The sequence below is a fragment of the Ailuropoda melanoleuca genome, chromosome 9, assembly GCF_002007445.2.
Source record: "Ailuropoda melanoleuca isolate Jingjing chromosome 9, ASM200744v2, whole genome shotgun sequence".
Taxonomy (NCBI): Eukaryota; Metazoa; Chordata; class Mammalia; order Carnivora; family Ursidae; genus Ailuropoda; species Ailuropoda melanoleuca.
The window spans coordinates 8,853,600-8,881,284 of record NC_048226.1 but is presented as its reverse complement, the minus strand read 5'-3'; the positions used below and the strand labels follow the sequence as shown (position 1 = coordinate 8,881,284).

Here is a 27,685-nt window from a genome sequence, read left to right as displayed (position 1 = left end):
AATTTCTAGAAAAATGATAAAATGCTCCTTTCTCAATACCAGTGCCATTTCCTAGAGACTGCTGGTCAATACAATTTGTAGTGTACTTTCCTAATGTTTTTAATGCTTACCAGGTGTCCCCATAAGTTCAGGTGTACGTACGTGCATATATCATTGTATACACGTGCTTTTTCATTTTTTATTTTTTAAGGTTGAATTTTACTTACTGTTCTGCAAGTTGTTTATTTTCACTCAGCAGAATTACATAGCCCTACCCCGTTCCTTAGAAGAGTTGCATAGATACGTCATGGAGACATATTAATTTCTTCAGCTGTCCCAGCATGGAAAGAGATTGTGTGAAGGGGCTCCCACACTTAGGTGAACATGGGACATCTGCTGGGGTGGGTATTCAGAACAATAGCCTTTTGGACCTGCTGATTGTAGCATGACAGTTTCCCTCTCTCTCAGTCTGTTGTCCTAAAGAAGACTTAACTGCTTTGAGGCTCTCATGACACTTGACCATGGCAGAATGTAGGTGGCTGATGGTACCCAAAGGGCAAGTTGACACAGGGTGCTAATGAATGACCATGTGCTGGATATTCATCATCCCCTTGATGCCTGTGTACCAAGAGTGCTAACTTCCCATTCTTTAGGGGACCAAGCACTTTGTTCTTTTATGCACGACCTTGTACCGTTATGGAAATGGTGGCATTACTCAGCCCCTGATTTAGTCTGTCTTGAATGAACTTTCCTATAAGCGACATGGCTTGAACAGAGTAAATCTGACTAATGAATTTACAGGCAGGGTTTTGGCAACATAAAAAATTCTGGCCTTCCTAGAAAAGGTTTAAACATTTTCCTATTGTTTGCAAGGAAAATTATTTCTCATGATTTATGTTATTTTAAGCTGATTTGATTGATCAACACACACTCTGCAAATGTAGGAAACCCACCCTAGAAAGGCATTTAATCTGTAGACCCACTTAATCCTATCAATTGGGGTTGTTAAAATAAACAGGGTGATTCTAACATGCCTGAGAGTTGACACAGCTGCCGGGTTTGCAAAAGCCAAGACATTGTTGTATTTATCATAGACAAAGATGACCTTCACTTGGGGTTTGGATTGATTTCCAACAGAAAGATTATTCTGTAAATCCTTTTTCCCATATGAATGCTGTTCATTGTTTTACACACATCTCTGTTTGTTGACTCCGTTGTTGGAAGGTCCAGATACAGTGTTTTGGAAGGTTTGTGTAACAATCTAAGTCTTCATTTCTTCATGTTTAAAGCCTCATTTGGCCTGGATTTATTTTAGGTGACAGCACATAAAAGTCAAGGGAAAGAAAAAGAACCTGAGTCCTTAAATTAATGGATCAGAGACTTAAATTTTTTAAAAAATGAACCTTGTCTCAGGGCACCCAGTTGACACAGTTGGTTAAGCATCTGACTCTTGGTTTCAGCTTGGGCCGTGATCTCAGTGTTGTGAGATGGAGCCCGGTGTCTGGCTCCGTGCTTTCTGAAGTTGGAGTTGGCTTGTGATTCTCTCTCTCTCTTCCTCTGCTGCTCCCCCTGCCTCTCTCTCAAATAAATAAGTCTTTTTTAAAAAATGAAACTTCTCTTTTGATTTCAAAAAATTATATGAAAAAATATCTTTCCCAAGTCCACTCAATCCTTTGCACCTCATTTATATCATCTATTTATATCATATATGGTCTTTCTAGGCAAGGTGACTTACCATTTACCCAGACTGTAGACCCTGGAGGGGGAGATACTCCCCAGGCTTCATTGTTTAAAGGCTTCATAGTTCCATCATATTCTTCTGCTAGAGTAATAGCCACCGATATTTTCATTCATTTCCTTCATGGTGTTCCTACGAAGAATCAGGAAGTCTTTAAATTAGGAAAGAGGATAATCTTTCTTATTCAAACCCCCATCTAAACATTTTCATGTATTACAAGTGCATGGCATATAATAATGGTGTGATAAGTATAATTATATAGCTACTAATATACTGATAATCAAAAGCATATTAAGTATGTATTCAGTTATATAGCCTGTGTGAATACTTATATATGATAAAAATGCATATTTATTATTACCATCACACTTGGCTAATGCAATTTTATTTTTTATTTTTTTAAGATTTTATTTATTTAGAGGGAGAGACAGAATGAGCAGGGGGGAGAGGCAGAGGGACGAGCAGACTCCCTGCTGAGCGTGGAGCCCGACGTGGGGCTGGGGCTCGATCCCAGGACCCTGAGATCATGACCTGAGCTGAAGGCACATGTTTAACTAACTGAGCCACCCAGGTACCCCTTGACTAAAGCAATTTTAATAATACATAGGAATAGTCTGGTCTACAGGTGTCCTAGAACTACTGTAGATTTGTCTATGGGTCCACCAAGACCTAGGAGGCTCCTAGGAAAGATATTGAGGAATTCCGTGTAGGATACTATATTTTCCAAGTCTTTTCCTCTCTTCTCCAGAAGGGAGGGTCACCATGAAATGTCACCTGTAAGTAGAGGGAGAGTTTCTTGTGCTCTCATATCCAGGAAGGCCACCTCAGGCAGGGTGTTGATTAAAGATGTCATTTGACTATCATCATTCTGGTCTTTTAATCTGGACATAACAAGCACATACAGTCTCCTGCTGCCCATGTCTGAGACATTTGATCACAGAGTAGGAGCTGCTTTCAATAGAACATGACTTTTAGAAATCTTTTTGTCCACGAAGATGATGCTTTCACATAACTCTGTGACTCAGTGGCTTGACAGACCCTTTTTATCACAACATGCAGAAAATGCTTGTTGTCCAGCTGCACAGGGCAAGCTTTGTCCAGGGATCAGGTGATGGCATCTAGTCTTCATCTCCATCCCCATGGGGTACATCAGGTACCACCCAAGACACCTCATGGCTGGAGGGCGGGGAAGAGCGGTGGAGAGGTGCAGTGTTACAGATTGTTAGAGAATATCAAGATTGCTGTCTGCAAGTGCAGAATGTGTCCAATTCTCAGGCCACCTTGGGAATTCGGGGCATTGCTTTTGTTGCTGAAATGTATTTATGTGGATCTTTAGAAACTTTGAATCTGTCCTATCAGCTACTTTAGTATGCTGCATGGGTCCAAGAGGGTTGGAAGCTCCTTCTCCTCTAAGGGCCTTTGTAACACAAGAACAGATGGGCTCTGTCAAAGAAGGCCAGCTTGAGACCATCAATTACAAAAGTTCCATGAAGACTAAACTCTATGTTGGACATGGGAGGAAGGGGCACTTTCACATGACCGTGTTTCCTCACCTCTTCCTTTTCTCTGCTTGCCTGCCTTCTACCTTCCCCCTTCCCTTCCCTTCCCTTCCCTTCCCTTCCCTTCCCTCTTTAAAGAGGCTCCATGCCCAATGTGGAACCTAACATGGGTCTTGAGCTCAACGATCCTGATGTCAAGACCTGAGCTGACACCCAGAGTCTGATGCTTAACCGACTGAGCCAACCAGGCATCCCTCTGCTTTTCTTTCTTAATCAATTTCTTAGAAGAAAGTCATTGTGCCTTAGAACCAGCACCATACTTGCAATCAGAAGACCTGGTTTTAAATATCTGCTCTGAGAAAGTTCATTCATCTCCCCAATTTCGGTTTCTTCATAGTAAAATGGGACAACCTCAGATCCGTTGTGGAAGGTTTGAAATGAATAAGTAAGGGCTTGGTATGGAGCCTGCCATACTGTGAATACTCAGTGGATCCAGTGACTACCAATCCACTTTCAAAACAGAGAAGAACCTTCTCTTATGTTGAGGGTAACATTTTAGTATTCTTAAAATCGCAAAGATTCAATATCCTTATTCCCTACCATGTTTTTGAAAACCCAGGTAAAGAGCCTGGCCCATTGTACTGGAAAAATTGTTCTCTACCCCACACATTTGGAAGCTGTGGGAAACTTTCATTCAGATAACATCCATGGAGAACTACCCCATGCAAAGCCTGGGTGCTAAGTGTTGCAAGAGTTACCAGGGTACATCCTTTCCCTGGAGAAGATTAAGATTGCATAAGGGGTCTGAGGTGAGGGCATAAATGACTAACAATCACCTCAAAAGGCTCCAAGAGGCCGTGGGGAGTACGAAACGTGGGGAAATGATTCGTGGTGTAGATCTGTGTTTGCCATTCTAGACACAACACGTTCTCAAGAGTCTGAGCTTCACACAATCAAAAAATGTGTTCGTATTTGAAAGTCACAGTGTACCATCTCACCTGAGATAGACACAACACTTGTCTTCTAAGTGATAACTTTGTGTTGAAAATACTGTCATAAGACTCGTTCCTTAGAATATTGTTCCAGAACTGGCAATCTGAATTTTGTTTTCCCTTATAAGGTTTTTGTATATTACTCAGGAATAAGAAACCATTGTTGGGGCTCCTGGGTGGCTCAGTTGGTTGAGCATCTGACTCTTGGTTTGGGTTCAGGTCATGATCTCAGGGTCTTGAGATTGAGCCCCGAGTCGGGCTCCGTGATCAGCAGGGAGTTTGCTTGAGATTCTCTCTCCCTCTCCCTCTGCCCTTCCCCCCTCGCACTGGCTCTCTCTCTCTCTCTCAAAATAAATAAATAAATCTTAAAAAAAAAAAGAAACTGTTGTTTCAGAAGAGACTGGATGGTTGGATAGCATTTTTATCCCCAGCTTTTCTGGCTTTCTGATTAGAAATGAACCCCTACGTGTACTCCAGCCTCCTCTGCTGTCCCATCATGACTGTGGGTTTTTTCCCTGTCTCATTCACCAGTAGACTTTCTATTTCTTGTCTTCCGAAATTTGTTAAAACCTTTGGTTGGCTGATGACTTCCCCCTCCCGCTACCTCCATGGTTACAGAATTATTTGTTTTTGCATTTTCACAATGAAATTAATGGAGTTTTGGGAGGAGGGAAAGTGAATTCATGTTATTAGTTTATTTTAATGAGAAGCCCATCTCTGTTGTGCTGTCTTTGCATGCATCCCTCTGTCCATCCACCCACCCACCCATCCATCCTTTTGGTCAAGACTTGCTTTGGGTACAATAGATAGGAATAATTAAGTGATTCCAAATGGAATGGACACAGAGCAATACACAGAAGAAAAAATTCTTCACCTGGCAATCTAGGCAAGTATGCTAGATGGGAGAAGGCAAAGGGAGGGAAGGCTTTCAAGAGAATGGGAGGGGGCGCCTGGGTGGCACAGTGGTTAAGCGTCTGCCTTCGGCTCAGGGCGTGATCCTGGCGTTATGGGATCGAGCCACGTCAGGCTCTTCCGCTATGAGCCTGCTTCTTCCTCTCCCACTCCCCCTGCTTGTGTTCCCTCTCTCACTGGCTGTCTCTATCTCTGTCGAATAAATAAATAAAATCTTTAAAAAAAAAAAAAAGAGAGAATGGGAGGACTGCGTGTTCAAACCAGTGGAAAAATGGAAAAACACCAGACCATGATGTGTGGAGGGGAATTTCAAGTAGCATTACATGTCTTGAGTTCTCTGGGAGATTATAACAAATGTTAGATTTGTTGGCAATAAACCCAAATCCTTTAAAGAAATGGGGTGCCCCTGTCATCTGAGTTTAATTTTTTTGTTTTTATTTTTTAAAGATTTATTTATTTTAGAGAGACAGAGACAGAGAGTGGGGGGGCAGAGGGAGAGAGAGAGCATGAGGTGGAGAGCGTCAGAGGGAGAGGGAGAGAGAATCCTCAAGCAGACTCCCCACCGAGTGTGGAGCCGGACGTGGGGCTGGATCCCACAATCACGAGATCATGACCTGAGCTGAAATCAGGAGCCGGCCGTCCAACCAACTGAACCACCGAGGCACCCCTATCATATGAGTTTTAATGAAGACCCTGATTTCTAGAAGAGATAAATTCTCTAAGGAATCATAGGCATCAAGCCTGTCAGTCAAGAAATGAGCGCCAAGTCACAGTGAGGCTTTGAGACAGACATAAATGAACAAAGGCTTCTGCTCTCTGAACCTCAGTCTCCAGTTTGGAAAGAGGCTCTGAAAACTCATGGATCTCCTTTTAGGTGATAAGTCCTTAGTTTCCGTTCAGAGAGAAGGATGTTTATGAATCTTTGCTTGGAGGGCCCGCCATTGTGCACCACTAGGAGGCATCACTGAGGGTCCTGCGCATTTGGCCTGAAAGGAAGATGGCCCCGGGGGTACTCCCCTCAGCCAAGTCTCCTGAGCACCCACGGCTTGGGTCTGTGTTGTACAAGTGTGAATCGGAGACCAGCAGCCTCAGCAGCACCTGAGAAATTGTTACAAGTGTGATTTCTGAGGCCCCCAACCCGGACCTCCTGAATGAGAAATTCTGGGGGTGTGGCCCAGCACCCTGTTTTAAGGAGCCCTTCAGAGGATTCTGATGCTCACTCCAGTTGGAGAATCACTGGCCTGGGGGATGGGTGAACTTTTCTGGTGCTATTCCTATGTCCCGCCAAGAGAGGGAGTACTGTGCAGGCCTTAGCATACATGCTCTTCACCCCTTCATTCCCAAAAGCCCTGAATGGTTTTTTGAGGAAAGATGACTCATCATCAGATCCAATGACAACTTTTTTTTTGTAGTAAAATGCGCATAACATATAATTTACCATTTTCGAGGGTACAATTCAGTGGCCTTAATTATATTTCCAGTGTTGTGCAAGCATTACCGCTGCCGATTGCTACAACTTTTCATCACCCTCAACAGAACTCCGTAATCATTCAGGAATAGCTCCTGTTCCCCTCCCTCCAGCCCCAGATTGCCTTGAATCTGCTTATGAATTTGCCCATAATAGGTAGCTCGTATGAGTAGACAGAACCATACGATATTTGTCTTTTTGTGAATGACCACCTTTTGCAAGTTCTGGTTGTATTGGTGCTGGGGGTGCTAAGTCTTGTTACCGAGCATGGGGGCCCCCTGTTATACCTCAACCAGACAGGCCATAACGGTCAGGCTTTCTCTGCTCTGTCCTGTAGCTGGAACAATATCACGTACATTTTTATGCATTCATGAAGTCAGGAACTAGCTACTGGGTCCCTGCTCTGTGCTCTGCAATGAGATAGGGATCCCATCTTTCCTTTTGTGCGTCCAGATATTTCTAGAGTGGACCGTATCCCATGAATTTGACTAAACGTGTGATAGAGCAACTGCTCTATTACAGCAATATAGCAAACACTCTGTAACGTTTTGTTTTGCATATATGTGCATAGTTATATACTGTACTCATTATACATTCACATATGTATGACGGCATAGGGTTATAGCCACACATCCCTGTGTATTTTACCTTATGAATAATTTAAGAATGCTCAAGGGTGATATTTGCTTTCAGTGCTAACTTGAGAGTTGCACCCCTATGTGGAGAAAGACTTCCCGGTATGTGAGAGCTTGTTGGAATCCCCACCCTTCTCCTTCCCCCTCAGGCATTAGTCTTCCTTGTCCTGGCCTTGGGGAGTCTGCAGAGTTTTTGTCTGAGTCCTTGATCCTCATGCTGTTGCCCCTGAATTTGGAAGGACCTCAACACCGTTCCCGCTTTGCGGGGTTCCTGCTGCTGACAGACCAGGTGGGGTGGGGGTCCTCCCAGCCTTGATCCCGGTGCTGTGCTCCTGGTTCCCTGGCCCAGGCAGAAGCCACCCCTCTGAGCGTTACTCATCAAGCCAGGCTGAGGTCTGGGTTTCAATTTCTTTTGTACAAATTTTAGTGATGGGGACGCCTGGGTGACTCGGTCAGTTAAGCATCTGCCTTCAGCTCAGGTCATGATCCCTGGGTCCTGGGATCAAGCCCCGTGGGTAGGGGGAGTCCCTGCTTAGCGGGGAGCTTGCTTCTCCCTCTTCTCCCCACTTAGTGCTCTCTGTCACTATCTCTGTCACTATCTCTGTCTCTCAAATAAATAAATAAAATCTTTTAAAAATTTTTTCAGTGATAGATGATGGCTCTTCCACAAGCTGTCTTTGGCAGCATCTGGGTAGAGCTGGAGGGCTGGGCTTGTTTTTTTCTCTCTCTCCCCTCCCCGTCAGAGAAAGAGGGACATGTTCCATGCTGGGCATAGGATGGGCTCAACCTTTGCACTGGGTACTATGCATTCATGGTTTTTCTTTTTTGTCATGATGCAGGGGCCATCTTGGTTTGCATTTCTGTTTTGTTGTCTCTCCCTTAAAAATGGTGATTGGCAAGATCTGTTTTCCATCCATTTTCCTTGGTAACCCAGCGCCGTGTGTGTGTGTGTGTGTGTGTGTGTGTGTGTGTGTGTGTGTGCATGCGTGTGTGCTTTTACCCATCCTGCTTCTCCATCTCAAGCCAGACAGGAGGCCGGGACCGTAGCAGATGGCGTTCTGGGCGCCTGTGCTCTGCAGGCAACGTGTTCTATCCCTTGTCAACGTCCTCCTGCTTTATCCACCTGTTATTAATGAACTCCCCCGCCCCCCACCACTGTCTGTTTCTGCTGCTACACCCCCGTATCCGGGTGGCCAGCCCCAGAGAGGCTTTAGGGTTCAATTATTAGGACAGCTCCCTTCTTTCTTTCGAAAGCTCGCTGGGCTCCGTGTTGGGGTGAAGTGCTCGGAGGCTGGGGTCGGACCGACTCAAGGCCAAATTCCAGCTCCGCTGCTTTCTAACATTACTTCAGGCAGGTTCATGGACCATGACTAGTTCCTTCGTCTTTAAAATGGGGACCGTTATGAGAAATAACTGAGCTAATGTTACGTCTCAGACGAAGTCCCGTTAGCTCTAAATTCAAAATATATCGGTGCTCCCCCTTGAGGAGATCACTCTAGCTGTATCCTGAAGAAGAGTGGGAAGGCGGCCTGGAGTGTATAGGGATGTACCCGTTTGGGTTTTAGCCGTAGTTTGGTGACAGCTGAAATTTAGGTAATTTCTGTTTATTTAAATCTTTAAAAAAATTTTTTTCAGCAATGTTTTCTATTTTTCAGTATAAAAGCCTTTGGTCTCTTTTGTTAAATTTATTACTGAGAATTTTATTCTTTTTGCTCTCATTGTAAGTGAGATTGCTTTTTAAAAATTTTTCATTTCTGAACTACTCATTGCTAGTATACAGACTACAATTGACTTATTTTTATTTATTTTTAAAGATTTTATTTCTTCATTTGAGAGAGAGAGAGAGCATAAGGAGGGGAGAGAGACAGAGTCAGAGGGAGAAGCAGATTCTCCACTGAGCTGGGAGCCAGACGTGGGGCTCGATCCTGGGACCCTGGGATCACGACCTGAGCTGAAGGCAGGTGCTTAATCATCTGAGCCACCTAGGTGCCCCCACAATTGACTTTAAAAAAATTATTTAAATTCAGTTTAGTTAATATATAGTGTATTATTAGTTTCAGGGGTAGAAATTAGTGATTCATCAATTGCATATAACGCCCAGTGCTCATTATATCACATGCCCTCCTTAATGCCTGTCACCCAGTTACCCCATCTCCCCACCCACCTCCCCTCCAGAAACCCTCAGTTTGTTTCCTAGAGTTAAGAGTCTCTTATGGTTTGCTTCCCTCTGTTTTTATTTTATTTTTCCTTCCTTTCCCTCATATTCATCTGTTTTATTTCTTAAGTTCCACATATGAGTGAAATATGGTGTTTTCTTCTGACTGACTTATTTCGTTTAACATAATACCCTCTAGTTCCATCCATGTCATTGCAAATGACAAGATTCCATTCTTTTGATGGCTAGGTAATATTCCATACAATTCACTTTTGTGTATTGATTTTTTGGTGTGTGGCCACATCGTAGAACTTGTTCTGATAGTGTTTTGGTGGATTCTTTAAGACTTTATATATACAAAACCAAGCCATCTGTAAATCGAGATCGTTCTAGTTCTACTTCCTCTTTTCCAGTCTGGATGTCAGTCACTCGTTCGTTCCTAAATGCCCTGGCCAGAACCTCCAGTGCAATGTTGAACAGAGCCAATGAGTGGGGTTGGCCATCTTTATCTTGCTTCTGATCACAGGGAGAAAAGCATTCAGTCTTTCTCTATATGTATCCTGTTAGCTGTGAGTTTTAAGTGGATCCCTTTATCAGGCGCAGAAAGTTCTCTTCTATCCCTAATGTGGTGAGTGTTTTTATCATGAAAGTGTGATGGATTTCATCAAATGCCTTTCCTGTGTTTGTTGGGACAGTAACGTGGTTTTTATCCTTTATTCTGTTGTTAAGGTGGATTATTACATAGGTCGATTTTCAGATGTTAAACCAATCCTGCATTCCTGGGATAAATCCCACTTGACCATGGTAGGTAACCCTTTTAGTTTGTTTTACTCTATTTGGTTTGCTCCTTGCAGCTTTCTACTGGTTTCTCTTCTGGTCTGTCTCTGGTTTCTACTCTTGCTTCCCTAGAGTTCTTTTACATTTACTTTTAAAACAGTAGAGTAGCCAGCGAAGCCCTGAAACATGTTAGGTCATGTGCTCAAAATCCTATAGGGAATGCTTCACCTTTGCCATGCTTCCCGGGCCCTGTATGAATGGTCTCCATTCCTCCCCTCAGCTCCAGCTCCCCTCTCTCACCCTCTTTGGCTCCAGAAGTCCTGTCCAGCTTGCTCTTCCTTAAACAAATCAGCCTGTTGTCATTCAGAGTGTTTGTACAGGCTTCTTCTGATATTTGTATGGTAACTTCCTCTCCTCCTTCACGTCTTTGTTCTCCTTTGACGGAGATGTTGCCTTCTCCAGGAGGCCTGTTTTAGACAGCCTCTTAGATCTTAACCCATCCTGGCACATCTGATGTGTTTACCCTGTTTTTCCTTTCTCTGTTTTTCCCTTAGCATTTGTCACATTTTAGAATACAAATTTAATGTATTATTAAAAAATATATTGTCTATTAACTAATTTTTTTTACACTAACTCAGCCCTTTCGAGTGCAAAAATCTTCGCTTTATCTGGTTATCCCAGCACATAGTAGGTGCTCAATAGTATCTGTTGGATGAGTGAATAGCACATATAAAGCTCCTAGGCCAGAGCCTAATTTTTGGAAAAAGTTCAATGAATGTTTGATAGTGCTCTGTATTCAAATACTATCACATGGTGGGGATAGAATAATGCAAAACAAAGGTTTCCTGTTTTCTGGAGTTTGCACATTGGAAGAGGGACACACATTAATAAAATAATCACACAGCTGAGTGAATAATCACAAATCAAATTGTGCAATGAAAAAAGGGGGGGGGAAGGATAAACACACTAATAAAGAGCCTGGGCCTAGACTAGTGGTCAAGGAAGGCTTCCCTGAGGAGGTGACAACTAAATTAGGATTTGAAGGATGAGGTATGAGCTACAGGTGAAGGAAGAGGGAAGGTCTAGAGCATTTTAGGCTGTGTTATTAGCAAGGACAAAGGATAAGCGATGGGAACATGTTCCAAGGCTTGGCAAAAGGCTGAAGGGGCAGAAATACAGACTGTACAAGAAGGTGATGTGAGACAAGGCTGGGTGGAGGGGTGGCAGCAGCCAGACTTGGTAGATCCTCCTGGACCATGTTTCAGATTTGGATTTTCATCCAAGAGCAAGACTGGGTGGGAGGTAGCAATGTGAGGGTGCCCTAACCAGATATTCTTGAGAAAATCACCTTAGTTGCAGCCTGAAGAACAATTTGAAGGGGGCTGAGAGTGGATATGGGTAGATTTGTTCTGGGTCTATGACAGTAGTTAGGGGAGAGATATTCAGGTGATTTTCATTTATTCCATTTCTTTAGGCTGAACTGTATTTTCTAATTTTTCTAAAATGATCGTCCCATTCATTTGCATTTATTACGCAGGAAATTAAACTGCAGATTTCAACCAAGGGCTAATAACTCTAGAAACTCTAGAAATTAAGTTTCTCGTTGAGGTCCCAGACCCTCATGCACTTGGACTAGGGTGGAAACACCAGAGATCAAAAGGAATGGACAGCTTAAGAGCACTCTAGACATCAAAATGGGGGAGTTTGAGCGTGTGCCCAGACATAGGTGGTCAGGGCAGGTAGGTGAGGAAGATGTATGCTCAGTTTCTCAGAAAGTAGTATTCCATTCTCTGGAAAGGGGAGGACTAGACAGGGAGAACTAGGGAGGGTCATGGCTTGGTGTGGAGAATATTAGGATCCTGGTATCTGAATGCTAAATATTGCAAAGAAGCTTTGTGTGGTGTGTGGAACTGAAGACATGGTCCCCATCTCCTGGTATCCTGTTCCCCTTGAGTGTGGGTGAGACCTGGGACTTGCTTCTAACTAACAGAATATGACAAAAGTAGGGGTATGTTTCTCCTGTGATTATGTGGTGTTATATAAGACTCTGTCTTGTTTACACACTCACTATGGTAACTCTCCCTGTTGATGAAGAAGGTAGTCATGTTGGGGAAGCCCACATTGCAAGGAGCTGTGAGTGGCATCTGGGAATTGCAGGTAGCCTCTAGAAGCTGAGAATAGTCTTCAGCCAAAAGACAACAAGACACCAGGGGCCTCAGCTCCATGGCTGCAGTGAATTGATACTGCCAAAAGTCTGTTTGAGGGGGAAGCAGACTCTTCCCCAGCAGAGCCTTCAGATGGAGACTCAGCCATGGCCAATTATAGCCTATAAGACCATAAACAGAGAGTTTAGCTAAGCCATGGATTCCTGCACGTGAAAACTGTAAGATAATAAATGAGTACTGTTTGAAACTGCTAAGTTAGTGGTAATTTATTATACAACAATATAGATAAACAATGTAGGTGGAAATTTCTAGATCTAGGCCATCTGAGTTACAGACTATTTCACTTCCAAGAGAGAATTTGGTCATTTTGTTTCTCCACATACTGGGGATGGGGACTTATTTTTCTTCAGGGACCTCTCCTGACTGGCAAATTACAGTCCTGCAGGCTCACCATCTGCAAACACGTGGACAGAGATGATCCTTTGCTTCCTCACTCAGTTCTGTCTGTGATGCCGTTCAAGTCTGTATTATGTTTCAGGAACTGGGGTAGATTTTAACTTAATTTGACTTAATTTAATCTCTGCTTTTTCTCATTCTTCACACTGTCCCATAGGTTAGATCTTATTATACCCACTTTACAGATGTGGAAGCTGAGGTTTGAGGCAATCAAGTAAGCCCTCACTCAGCAGCTCAGCTCTGGCATTCACAGACCTCTGTGGCTTGCTACCAATAGAGTTCTCTGTCCTTGTCACCATGACTATCTCTGAACAACACAGTCTACTCCAGCTTCAGCTAAATGGTTTCCTATAGAACCCTAAGGCAAGCACTGGACTCGAGCTGAAAAGGGTGTTTGTTTCATTGGCCCTGTGACACATTAATCCTACGATGTGACCTTGTACCAGTCACATAACTGACCTCTTGAACTGTACAGTCCTTATTTAATTGATGAAGAAATTGGGGCACCTGGCTAGCTCAGTCACTTAAGTGTCTGCCTTCAGCTCAGGTCATGATCCCAGGGTCCTGGGATTGAGCCCCGCATTGGCGGGGGGGGGGCATCCCTGCTCTGTGGGGAGTCTGCTTCTCCTCTTCCTCTGCCTCTTCCCCTGCTTGTGCTCTCTCTCTCTCTCTCTCTCTCTCTCTCAAATAAATAAATAAAAGTTAAAAAAATAAATGATGAAGAAATTGAACTACAAGCTATCTTAGACTCTTTCTAGAACTATGCTGAATGCAGAGAGACCACTAGATCTCTAGAGCATTAGATCTAGAGTCAGACAGATGTAGACTTGTATCTCAGCACTGCCTCTTGCTAGCTGTGGGAACTTGGAACTTTACCTTGTGTGAGTGTCACTGTTGCCATTGGAAGACAGGACTGATAATTTCACCCTCCGGTGTTCCTAAAAAGATTAACTGTGATGTATAATCATGTACGTAGGACACTTAGCACAGGGCTTGGCATTTATATGGGCTCCCCAAAGAATGGTGACAAATTACTGAAGACTATTATAAAGGCTCTTAAAATTTATTTCTACTTGAAATGATAAATTAAATTCTTAAAATTCTGTGGCTTTTTGCTAAATTCGTGACAAAAGAATATTTATGAATTTCCCAGTGGTTTAAATTTAGCTTTTTCTGAGGAGAAGCGTGGAAGTGACCTCTGACCACTAGCATCTTGATTGAGTTATCCCACCCCACTGTGAACATGGATAGGGTGAAGGCCTTCCACTTTGCCTTTGGGTAGTGGTGTGGTTTTCTTGGAGCAGGATGTCCTGGAAAAATCTATGACATGACCCATTCAGTGATGTAGAGTGAGGGAAAGTTGATGCAGGAGGACGGTCTGGCATTTCTACTTTGAATCCCACGTTGACATTCCAGTGCGGAGTGCAGACAATGTGGGGTGATGGTATGGGATCAGACTTTGAGAAAATAAGCCCTGAAAAAGTTCTCTTCTGTGGAATTAGTGGAACTACCGGTGTCATGGGTGCTGGGTGTTTACATACATCGGGGGGCACTCCAAACCCCAAAGACACTACTTTTGGCGCCTCAGTTCACCTACTCCATGCAGTGGGCTCGGTTTCTTGGAGTAGAAGTAACTGAGTATTATCTTATTCATTTAGACTTCAGCTGCTTAAATTTTTGCTTTTTTTGTATGTATAACCACCAGGTATAGATAACCTCATTTCTGGTGGGTTTTACATTCTTAGTTGTACCGGGAGAGCAGGAGAGAAGCAGAGAGATATGCTCAGACAATGGGTCAGAACTCTAGACATTTGCCCACCAAATAGACCAAAAAGGCAGAGCCTCAGGGTGAGATTCACACGAGTGGCTTGGGGCCTGGATCCCAGCACCGTCTGGGAGATCAGATAGTTTGTGTTTGCTCGTCAGTTCATTAGTTTTATAAGATTTTTTAAAAAAGTAAAACATTTACATCGCATTCCCAGTATACACACGTGTGTATGTGCATTGAAATAAGTTTCTCAAATCACGGCTGACCTTCCCTACAGGAAACAACTCCGATATATTCTATTCCAATTAGGCAAAACCTATTACATTGATTTTACAGTCAACTACTGGGTCCCAGCTTGCAGTCTGAAAAACACTGTGCCTAGAAAATCTACAGAACTTTTTGTTTCAAAACAGAACCCCCTCCATCCCCTCTCCTCGTATCTCCTTGCCTGCACATTCTCTGAGACCTTTAGCATAGATGATTTGGGGGCCAACCCTGTACTCTCTTCTTGATGCACTTCGTTACAAATGTTACCTGTTCCTGTGGCTTCAGTGATCCTTGTTACTCTAGTGACTCCGGAATATATCTCCCCAGCTCCAGATCTCTCCAGAATTCTGTGACTATGCTTCTAGCACGATTCTGAAAAGTTTTATATAGCTCTATACCCATCAGCCTGAGCTCAGCATGTCCCAAATCGAAATCATTATCTTTTCTGAACACCTCAGTTTCCCTCCTTAGTTGATTAATGGCTTTCTTTTTTTTTTTTAAAGATTTTATTTTATTTATTTTACAGAGATAGAGACAGCCAGTGAGAGAGGGAACACAAACAGGGGGAGTGGGAGAGGAAGAAGCAGGCTCATAGCGGAGCCTGATGTGGGGCTCGATCCCATAATGTCGGGATCACGGCCTGAGCCGAAGGCAGACGCTTAACCGCTGTGCCACCCAGGCGCCCAGATTAATGGCTTTCTTATACTCCCATTTACCCTGACTAAACATTTCAGGCCATCACTAACTGTTTCCTTTACTTTGCCCTTCACAACTAGCCTGTCATCAAATCTTGTGAATTCTTTGCTTACAACCTTCACCTCACTTTTCCATCCTTGCCCCATACCACTTTGATCAAAAAAAAAAAAAATCAAATGGCTTATTACCTATGGACTTGAATCTGATCTCTTTAGAATATTGGGTTATGGTCTCAAATCTTATGTCCTCATTGCCATAACGCTGCCCCACACTGCACTATGTAATGATCCCCAATTAGGAGCTGTGAAGAAAGAGAGCTTTTCTCCGTACTCAGGAATCAGCCTCACCTCTTTGACTAATACGACACTTATCATCTGTTTCTTGCCATATAATGTGACTGTTGGGATTCATAGTTATTTGTTGTGTTGTCATGCCAGTAGATATTTTCTAGAGGGTTTGGATCTGGGCGTCACCTTGATCTTCTTCTCAATATCAAAGAGTAACCAAGCCATGCTCTCGCTGTCCTCTAAACCAATTATTCTCCACCAGTTATTCTCCAACATTCATGCGCATATGAATTATCTGTTGGAATAAAAGTTCTAATTCAGCAGGGCAGGGATGGGGCTTAAGAGTCCGTGCTTCTGTTTGGCTCCCGGGGAACGCGAAGCTGCTGGTGGGAGCCCCGTGCTTTGAGTAGCCAGGCTCCAAGCTTCCCTTCAACCCGTCTTTCTCCATTCTCCCTCCATGCCACCCTTTGAACTGTTGCCCTTGTCACCTCACGTCCTCCTGACTGGTTTGCCTGCTGCCTGCCCCTCCCTACCTCTCGTATGTCCCTTGTAAAACTATGATCTGATGGATCATTACCTCTGTAGTGAACTCCCCAAAACAAAAGTGCCATGCAAATCAGAAATGCAGGGTCACCTTGCAGACCTGGCCTGTGATCTAGGACGGGGCTGGGTACTTTGCTTAGAAGCTCCTCATTCTTTCTTTTCATGCTTCCTACTCTGCTAACCCCCTTGATGTGGCTACTTTATTACCCCCCCACCCCATGCTCCCGGGACTGATTTTTCTTTTGTACCAGCCCAACCTGGGCCCTATGCCCTGTGGCTCCTGGATTTGGCACACTGTCTTGGGGTTCCCAGTTACACTTTTCTTGTGTTTCTTTTTTTTTCCTTTTTTTTTTATTAAGATTTTATTTATTTATTTGCGAGAGAGAGAGAGAGAGCACAAGCAGGGGGAGCAGCAGGCAGAGGGAGAAGCAGCCTTCCCTCTGAGCAAGGAGCCCGATTCCGGACTCGATCCCAGGACCCTGAGATCATGACCTGAGCCAAAGGTAGACACTCAACCAACTGAGCCACCCAGGTGCCCTTTAATTTGTCTCTTCTTAAATCCATGGTTGCCAGATTATATGGGTTACAAAAGAGAGGGGCTGAAGAGGCCAAAAGGTGATTAGAAGAAAACACAATTGGCAAGGATAAATGACATGGCCCATCAGTGACAACTAGCCTCACCTTCTTGCTGACTGCCCTGTGGTTGTGCTGGTCTCCCGGAGCTGGGGGTCCCCCCTGCCTTGGGTTTGCCCTGGGGCTGGTGAGTCCCAGGCCACTGATACCGCAGGACTTTTCTTTTAGTTGTGGGAAGCCCTGATGTCTCAAGTGCTAGATTTTTATTTTAGTTTGGTTTAGTTTAACTCATTATTTTTATTTTTACTGCCGGCTCTATTGCTCAGTATTAGATAATATATTGCAAAGAGGAGTGTCTTTCATCAAGCAGGCAGAGGCCAAGGCAGGGCCAGTGTGGGAGACTCGGGAAAATAACAGATGTGCAGGACCCAGAGGTGGGAAATGAGGCTCCTGGGTGGGGGTCCCACTGTGTCTACATATCTGTAATCTTGGAAGGGTGATCCAGCCTCGTTGACCTGTTCCCGCGATTGTCAGGGTTGGGGGGGCATGTGGGGAAACAGATCACTCTTTAACAGGCCTTAAGGATAAGTGACTAGGACCATGCAGAATACTCCTTTTCTTAAAAAAAAAAAAAAGGCAAAGAGGCAACAAACTGTCCCTCCCAGAATCACACCATCGTGTCCTCAATACCTTGAAGTTTTCTTCTGTCCAGCGAGTGGGTCTTTGTGTGACCTTCGCAGGCTCGGGGCACACGCTGAAGGGTCACTAAGATGTGGGCCAAAGGCATTTTCATTCTTAATCTACCTTCCATTGCTGCAAAGGTTGTGAAATTCTTCCATAGAGGCAAAGGATGAACTTGGAAGAAAAACCATGACATAACCATTTACCCCCCTAAGGAACCAGCGTTGCTTTCCAACGTGTGAATGTTTTAAGAAGTTTTCACTGCAATGCTGCCCCCCCAGCCCACCCTCCAGAGTTGCCAGGGTTCCCAAGTATAAACCAAAAGACTGACAAGAGCCCTGGCAGGGCTGAGCAACAGAAATACAAGGAGTGTGGCTTAAGGAAGCTGGTGGAAGGTGGGAGGCAAGACGGGGAGGGGAAGGTATTTTCAGCAGCAGCAGGAACTCCTGAGACCCATTTTCAAGACAGACACTTTGCTTGGAGCCATTTCTGCATTTATGCCTCTTTAATGGTCAGTGGTGTAATCAATAGAACGCCTGCTCCCTGGTTAATAATGGGTCTGTTAGGTGGCAGCAATGAGTCTGCTGGCTTTGGGATCCATGGGCTGACAAAAAGACCATTGGACATTGACTTTTTCACTTTTCTTTCTCTTTTCCCAGGGCAGCCACTGAAGTCCTGGCAGTATTGCTGAAATCCAGTAAGCACCTTTTTTGAAAAGTGGTTATTTCTTTCCTCTCTGAGTTCAGTGAAAGACGCTCTCTGTATCTCCATGACTTATTTTCAACCTGGAAGGCAATAGAGCCATTCCTAGGTCTTTGGGGTGAGATGGAGAATATTACGGCTGTTGCAAGCACAAGGCTGCAAAGAGAGAGTTAATATCTGTCCATGTGGGCACACCTGTGCATAATGCCATCAAGGCATTTATTCTAAAGGGAGGGTGTTGTCTTCGGCAGACCCGAGGAACTCTCCAGTTCCATCTAACAGGACCAGAGGGTCCTTAGGCATTGTTGGAGTTAGGTCCCATTTCCAGTAGGATTGCCCTGTAGAAGAAAAGGTGATGGCAGTGGGTGGGTGGGAAGTAGGACTTTTGCCTTTGCTTCTGATCCCAGTTCATGGCTCTGTATTCTTGGGCAGGTGGGGTGTTGGGAATCGCTTGGACAGTGTAGATTCTAATAACAAATTTATATTAAAAAGTTGGCTCTCTTCTCAGTTACTTGAGTGATTGCAAAAGAATAGCTCTGGGGGTCTGAATAATTTGAAGGCTTTTTTTTTTTTTTTTTTTTTTTGCCTAGTAGCCCCGGTCTAATTACATTGGGAGTCAGTTTCATGTGTGCAATATAATAGAAGGCCCCATGCGCTTGGGAGTGAAGAAGTCTTAGCGTAATGTTTTTATTTTTTTCCTCTCCTTACCTCTTCATCTATTTTAATTTGGCTCCTTGGAAACCCGTTCCTTCAATTGTGATATTTGTTTCTCTATAGGGAGCCCGAGGCCTGTGGGTAATAGGTGAACTTTAATAAAACTTATAAATAAATAAATAAAAATAAAAACACCTTCTCCCCCCAACCATATATCTCTGACAACTCTCAGCACAGAGAAAGAGCCATGTCACATAGGCCAAAGAAAAAAAGAAATTAAAGCCTGAATTCATTTGGTCAATTGGAACTCAATACAATACACAGGCATGTTCACGGCTGTCTGTCCTGCAGGTGGAATGAAGGTATTTCGCACAGGTTGGAGGAGGGCAGAGTGAGAGGTCCCAGCCCTTGAGATAGGAGGGAAGGGGAAGTATTACCTGCAGGTTACGGGCAGGTTAGGATGGAGCCCGCCTCAGGGTTGGCTTCTTGGTTCTTGTTATTTACCTGCCCTGCCACTCCCAGTGATGGTGCAGGTGTTTGGTGCCCGAGGAGTTCTGGGATTGCAGGAAGTAAGGGAGCTGAGAGGGGCCAGGGAGCCAGTCTGCAAATGCAGTGTCTTGGGAAAGTAGCTTTCTCCTGATGCCCCCTGCCCATTCTAGGTAGGAGAGGCCTTTGTGTCTCATGGGAAAAGAGCCCTGAGAGTGGAAAAAGGCTGATCTCCTTTTCTGCACACACACACACACACACACACACACCCTTCTCAGCCTGTAGGCTTAGAGTTGAGTGTCCTGAGACACAATATCCCTACCGTGTGTAGAAATCTGAAAGCAGGCATATGTCCGGTACTAACTATTTCCATATGAGGCCCCAGGTGTGGGCTCAAGGGAAACCAAAAAGCAGTGACAATATACAGACTAACTCAGGCTTGGAACACGTAGCCAGGTTTTCAGCACTCTGGCCGTACTTAGCAAACTGAGCACGCTCTGCTAGGGGTCAGCTTGAAAGGTTTCTCACTTCTACTTTGCCTTCAGAGCTCAGATCAGACCTTACTCTGAAAAAACTTTCCCTGGGCCGCCAGGGTGGCTCAGTTGGTTAAGTGGCCAACCCGATTTCGGCTCAGGTCATGATCTCAGGGTCATGAGATCAAGTCCCACGTTGGGCTCTGTACTCACTGGGGAGTCTGCTTGAGGATTTCTCTCCCTCTCCCTCTGCCCCTCCCCCTGCTTGCACTCCCTCTCTCTAAAATAAATAAATAAATAAATCCTAAAAAAACACAACTTCTGCAGGCAAGGGTTATCTCTGTGGATTGCTGAATTATTTGCATCGGCATGATGAAAAGCTTGAAATAAATTTGTGGACTAAACATTAAAATGAATGAATGATTTCTGAATGAATGTATATGGATGAATAAAATGAATGAATGATACTTAAATGTATAAAAATGGCAGTACTTCCCTCTACAACCTGAACCCAACAACCCACATGTAGAACCGAAGATCTTAACATTTGTGGTTCTAATCTCTATTTAACTATAGTAATAGACTATTAGGGAACCGATAGCCTGCTGTCTTATGCATATAAAACAGATTTTATTGTCCCACTAGAAGGGTGTACGTGGTTATTTGCTAATTCTGCTTAGCTGCCCACACAGACATTTGTCTGGATCTTAGTTTCCTTATAACATGAGAGAGTTGGATGAAAGGTTCTCCAGCGTTCTTTCGATCACTGAGTACTCCACCTTAATATATATTAGGGTTTCTGAACCTCGACACTCTTGCACGTCGGACTGGATAATTCTTAGTCGTTGAGGCCTGTCCCATGCATTTCAGAATGTTTAGCAGCATCCCTTGCCCTGACTCACCAGATACTAGTAGCACTCCCAGTTAAAAAGAACAAAATTGTCTCTAGACACCACTAGATGTGCTCTGCGTGGTCAAAATTGCCTCCCATTGAAAATCACTGATGTAGATTGGACCAAACTCATGAGTTGAAGACTGTTCAAGGTTTTGGCTGACCTCTCCCCAAAGACTTTATTGGTATCTCATAGAAATGCTCTTCTTGCATAATTGATCTTAAGTTCCCCAGCTTTGGTTCATTCCTGTGGGTTGAAAAGAGGTAAAAGTACCGATGGCAGAAAGTCACTTACGGACGTGCAGAAATTACTTGAGAAGTAGCAGGTTCTGAAGATCTAGAGGACCTTAGAACAACAGGGCAAATAGAATCCATTACAAGTGCCAACCCCCATGTGTGGGTGGAAGGATTCTGAGATCATATTTGAGCTCAGCAGGAAAGGTATTTAAATAGAAAAGTTGGTCATGGACTTGGGGAGGAGCAGTAAGAGAACACCAGTCAGTCACCATCTTTGTTCTACCAGCGTAATCAAAGTATCACATGGCATGGAGGGTCTGGGTAAGGACGGTACTGCTCCACTTACGCTGGGCTTGCTGTGGGGCAGGTGAGCCTCATGGAATTCTCTAGTTGCTTTGTATTGTCTTCATGCATAGTTAAGACCTGATGTGGATTGTCTGTCAGTTTGGATCCCCGGTGAGTTTGTGTTCAGCTGGACCTAAATTCAAGGAGTCAGTTCCTGCCTAAAATTCAAACCCTTGCCATCTGGCAACGGATATCTGGGAATGTTTACGTGAACCTTTAGTTCTGAAACGCATAATCCTTTCGGCTAGTGATCAGTCTGGTCCTGATGCTTGCTTGTCGTATAAAAGTTGGCACTGTTATGTATCTCAGTAATTGCTTCACAAAGGAGGAATATTCCCCAGTCAAAATAAAGCTGGAAGGACATATCTTACTACCTTGGGGGCCGTCAGTGCTTCTGTGGCGATAAACTTGGGTGGGCTTGGGCATCTGAGGCCAGTAAGGTCCTCTCTGTACCTAATGGGTATAGAGATTGGCTGGAGGCAATGCCCACCAGTATCAGGGAAAGCAGGACTGAGGATCTGGGAGACTTGGAGCCTGCCCACCTTAGCAAAAAAAAAAGAAGGAAGGAGCACCTGGGTCGCATAGGACACTTGTTAATGCTGCCTCAGCTCTCTCTTCCATCCCGTAGCTACAACAGGAGAAGCCAGTGTCGGATAGGTGGATGGCAGGAAGAAGGAAGTGAACCGGAAGACATCTCTTGCCTCTTTCCCTTCCTGAGCGATAGCAGCAAAATAAGCTTGGATGTTCTAGACTGCTATTCCTATTGTCTCTGCAATTTAGGATGCCAAAAATGGAGTCATTGCCCTTTCAAGGGACCTTTTTGTAGGTGCAGGGGCTAGAATGGTCTAATCCAAATCCCATACCTTTCATGGCTTCTGTTTCTCTGCTCTATTCACAGGTGCACAAACCCTACTTTAATTTCCCTGTACGGAAAGTGTTGCCCTTTGATGTCTTAGCCTATGCAAAACACTTAGGTTTTCATTACCAAAACTTAATAAAACTTTAAGAAATAGTGCTTCTAGTTCAGGCAATTACCCCCCCTCTTATAAACCCAAGCAACATATTGTCCTTTGTCTTTCTCCATCTCATGGATGGCTTCCCATCTGCCTTCCCCTCTGTCTGTACCTCTGTCTGTGTTTCTTTTTCCCTCCTCCTCTTCTCCTTTTCTCACCATCCACTCTCCCCCTCCCCCCACCTCACCTCTCCCTCTCTCTTCACTCCTTAACACCCCTTCCATGAGCATTAGGTATAAATGCAGGGTTGAAAAATTGCAGCCCTTGGAAGTGGCACTTGAATGAGCATATGGCAATGGCATTCTGCCTGACTGGTACTGGGTCCAGTGATGAATCTCTAACGCCTCGGTATTAACCTTGGTGCCCAGAATTAACGGTCACATTCCTGCAGCAAGGAGTCACCTGCAACGCCTCCTGGTTCAGGCCCTAAATCTCAAGAAGAAGATGATGGTTTTGCTTCAGACTACTCTCCAACTTAAGAATTAGCATTTAGAGGAGTCTGGGAGATTGCAGAAGTGAGGGCGTGGGGAGGGTGCTGGAAATAGGGAGGTAAGTTAATAAAGGAAGGGAGACGAGGTAAAGGGAGGGAGAGACGCGAGGGAGCTAATGGGAGGTTTGGCAGGAAGATGAGACTTCATCACTGGTCTTCCTAGTTAATGCTCTGGCTGGCTGGCTCCCGGGATGGGACGGAAGTGTCGTCAGCCTGTTGCGTTGGGTGTGTCGGAAGGGAGGGCCTTCTAGTGCCCAGAGCCCTGACCCCGTAGAGACACCCTCATGCTCTCAGCGACGTCTACTGCAGCCTGGCTGTCAGCAGGGCAGTGATGGGAGGGCATGGTGCCAGACAGTTGCTTTGCTGCACAATGTCAAAGCCTGAGCCATTTTTGAGATGCACCCGCCTGAGGCTTTGTAGGACTTGTAGGAGCTCTGAAGAGTTCTCAGAATGACAGTCTACATTTTAGGATGGTTGGCATTGTGATTCCTGTGATCTTAGGATGATACACAAGTAGCAGTGGGTCAGCTCAGCCCTCGTGGGACTGACATGTACAATCTGTGTTCCCGTGGGGCCTGTTCTCCCGTGTTTTGCCCACATGGTATAGTTTCCTTTTCTCTTAGCAGGTGAGGGCCATGGGGTCAGACAATCAGAGCTGGGAAGGACCTTGGAGATTGCTCAGTGCAGTGGTATTCAAACATTTTTTTTTTTTTTTTGGTAGAGAGCTCAGAGCCCTGTCTGTCCATTTCCCACTGATTTCCCCTAAGATGGCCTCACAGACACATTCGCAAAAATATAGGGACCCTGAGAACCCAGAAAACTATTGATCTTTGAAAAAAAATGGAAATATACTTGACATATAACATTGTGTAAATGTAACAACGCACATTGATTTGATACCTTGACGTAATATAATTGTCATTGTAGCGATAATGCGCACCTCTGTCGTGTCACATAATTATCAATTCTTTTTAGGGGTTGGAATAATTAAGATCAAATCTTCCAGCAAGTTTGGTGATTATAATGCAATATCGTTGTCTATATCTCAGAACACTATTAGCATTATCCACCCCCACCCATTTCCTCATTTTCATACGGGGAAACTGAAGACCAGAGAGAGGGGATGACTCACTCAGATCTCTGAGACTTTGAAAGTTTCCTATCTGGGTGACTGGCTCCTTCTTTAGGTCTCAGCACAACTGCCTCTGGGGGTTTTCTGAATACTACCCATCCCCATCTCTGCCCAGTGTTAGATTCCCTGTTAAACCTTTTTATAGAACCTTATATTTACAATTCTAAGAACTAACCATACTGTAATCAATGATTCCTGTATCTTTGCATATGTGTTTGTGTGTATGTGTTTTTCCTACAGGGTATAGCTCCATGAGGGTTGGGGTTCCTACTGTATCCCCCACACTTCGCATTGGGCTGTGCCCAGAGCTGGTAACACACTCATGTTGACGGAGGAAGGATTCCCATTTCTTGATTTAAGTCTCATACATTTATTTTCAGTATACCTTAGTGAAGAGGCCAGCCCAATTCCTGCTCCCGGAAAGAATCAAATTGTGGTGTGATTAGAGACTTGATGTCTCTTCTTCCGCCATATCTTTTGGAGAAGCATGCAGTATATTTCTGTGATGAACAAAAATCTGCTTCAAATGATATTGATAGGTTCTGCATTTGTCACACTGGGTTGGACTGCTGCAACTGACTTTGTATGAATGCAGGATAACAAGCTAATCCATCACACTGCTGGATTGACATGACAACACAGATAGCTACAGTTTATTGAGTTCTTAGTGTGTCCACCACCATATATACATTTAGCCCGTCAAGCAGTTGTTATAATCCCCATTTTACAGGCGTAAGAACTGAGGTTTGGGAAGCTTGCATCATGCACACCGCTGGTGGGCTGGACCGCCACGCCAGTCTCGATGCCTGCAGCCTGAGCCCTGTGCGTTCCAAGAAGAGAATAATGAGAATAGGCTTCTTTGGCCCAAAGAAGAGAAGACCAAAAGCTGAAAGGAAGCTACATAAATACTTTCTAAGTATCTGAAGGATTTTCAGGGGCAGGAGCATCTGTTTAGTTGAGAAAAGAGCAGTGCATGGTCCATCCCATATAAGCATCGGAATGGGACCTGCTAAGAGGTGCCGAGCATGGCAGCATAGCTGTGCAAGGGGTCAGAGTCTCTGCTGTGAGGCTGAGCATCAGGGCGGATCTGATGAATGATGGGGTGAGGGAGAGGAAGGGAACCGGGACAGGAAGAATCGCAGACTCCCATTATGTCATGCTGTGTTCAACTTGGCACACCCCCCCCCACCACGTTGGCTCAAAGTTCAGACCTCCCTGCCAAATATTTCTGTCTTTTGCACAGGTACATAAAATATTTTTAAGATTTAAGCTGAAAGGATACTACCTCTCCGCCTTGCTCCCCTTCCCTGTCCCCTTGGTCAGACTCCTCCCAAGCTGGGTGGGCAGGCAGGGACCGCCAGACTGCAGTGTGTGTAGTTCCTCTTCTTGCCATGTGGTGGTGCTGTTCTTTTAGTTATCTTGGCGGCAGAGTGGAATATTTATTTTCAGTGAGTAATTTGTTTATCAGGAGGTTATTTTAATCTAATTTTGGCCATATTTGCTATTCCACACTATCTGTACTTCCCAGCGTTAGCAGCTTGCATGTCTTGAAGGAAATTAGCTAAAGATGGTCTCAGAGGCATTTGCACAGCCATTATTTAAGGGAGTTGGGAGGAGGCAGGGTGAGTGGAGCCCTGGGTTGGAAAAGCCTCTGGAATTTGTTGCATCCCCAGTGATGTGAGCATGATTGAGCAGGACTTATGGAGGGCGGGGAGCATTCCCAGCAGCTTTTTTGAGGGCTGCCTCTGGTGAGCAGCAGCAAATCTTGCAGTTGCCTTTCCCCATCTCCCTCACGCCCTTCTGACAGCCTGTATCTTCCTCGCTTTTGCCACCAAGGCCAAAGGCACCACTTAAGGGAAATGCCAGTCTACCTTCCCACGGCCCACAAGCATCCCTTATACATTTAATAATATGTTGCTTGAACTGTTTACTGCCACCCCTGCAGGACGTAGGAAGCTGGGTGGGGTGTGGGAAGAGAATTACTGTTTATTAAGAGTACCTTCAAGGAACAGCGATCATGACTGTTGATTACAGAACGACGACACTTGCCAGGTACCTTACATGCCCATTTTACATACAAGGAGGGTATAGCAAGAAAGGTTTATGAATTTTCCCAAGGTCCCCAACAAGGTAAGCAGAGAGCTAGGATTTGGACTCAGTTACTACTGTCTCTAAAGCAGAAAACCTTCATATTTCAAAGGTGATCTACTCCCTCCACAAGGAGCTGGGGAAACCTGGACTCCGCTTGCCAATGGCCTGTGTGCTCTTAAATGACTTCTTCATCGTTGCACTTGACTTTAGTTTGGCTTTGCAAAAATTGGGGGGGGGGCTCCAGAAGATGAGTAGTTTGAGAATGCCTTAGTAGACGATCCTTTTTCCAGAAAAAAAAAAAAATTGAGGAAATGACACATGTAAAGCAGATAAAATGGAAGCCGAAGTGGGAGATCCCAACGAATGATGGCCTGGTCTCTCCCTCACTACCCTCTCATTCCCTGGCTGGCTTTATTTATTTATTTATTTATTTATTTATTTATTTATATGTTTATTATTGAAGCATAGTTGCCGTTCACAGTTCTCTTAGTTTCAGGTATACAACCTAGAGATTCCACAATTCTGTACATCGTGCAATGCTCACCACGACAAGGGTTGTCGCCATCTGTCACCATCCAACGTTATTACAATATTATTGATTATATTCCCTATGCTCTACTCTTATCCCCATGACTTACTTATTGTTTAAGTCCTTTCAGTGGCTCTTGATGGCCCCTGAGACACTTCCATGGAAGTTCCTGGGGGCTTAAAGGAATCCAGGTTGAAAACTCCTGAAATAAATATTCACAGGACACTCTCAGAGCCCAGTCTGTTGTCTCAGATTGTGCTTTAAAGATGTGTGGACACATCCTTCAGGGAGTTTGAAAAGTGTGCTCGTTTTTACTCCGTGGTGGTCATAAGGAAGGGCTAGTGTGACTCAGGGAAAGATCCAAAATGTTGTGTTCCTTATTGAGCCCTAGTTGAGGGACTTTTAAGTCTCTTGGGATTAAGAGACTTAATTAAACAATTAAACCAAGTCTAATTAAATGGGGAGTTTGAGCAGCCAGTGGAGATTATCATGGTTGGTAGAATGGGCAGGATGGTGAACGACCCTCCCAAAACGGCCAGGGTGTTTGGAGGCACCCACATTGTATCTAACAGAGTTGTGAACGGTGGTGTTGAGTTTTTCCTGCTGGACACAGAAGTGTTGGCTACATAAAATATTGTTGTAATGAGATTGGAACCAGTCCTGGTTCTTACACCCACGCAGGAGACTGTCTTAAAAGACTGTCTTAAGTGTACAGGTGGTCCTGTACTCCGGCAGTCATGTAAGACTAGTTCTGTATCCAGAGCTTTCTCTCTGCCTTCATTATCCTTCTGTAGGTTTGGGCCACAGTGTTCCTTTGCCAACAGTGTGAAGGCCTCCTCAGGGCGGCTCAGGGTCATGTATGAAGGGTGTGTATTAGCTAAAAGCTCAAACCTCTTCCTGTCTGAGAGGGTAAGACACGGTGGAGAGTAGTGTTTGCACAGTGGTCTCAAAGCTGGCTGTCAGGAGACTGTGGATTCCAATCAGAGCCTCTCGAGGTGCATTCCTTAGTGACCTTGCTGGAACCCCCTTATCTGTAAGGCAGGGAACACG

At 44.5% G+C, this 27,685-nt stretch overlaps 1 protein-coding gene across 1 annotated transcript in view; it reads left to right on the top strand.

Annotated features, from left to right (window-relative positions):
- The window catches only part of AGBL1 (ATP/GTP binding protein like 1), a 637,395-nt gene that overhangs the window by 45,518 nt on the left and 564,192 nt on the right, over positions 1–27,685 (top strand). Inside the window, exon 5 of the mRNA XM_011229612.3 lies at positions 18,251–18,288. Within this exon, the coding sequence (XP_011227914.2) occupies positions 18,251–18,288 (38 nt within the window). The remainder of the gene's footprint in view (positions 1–18,250; positions 18,289–27,685) is intronic.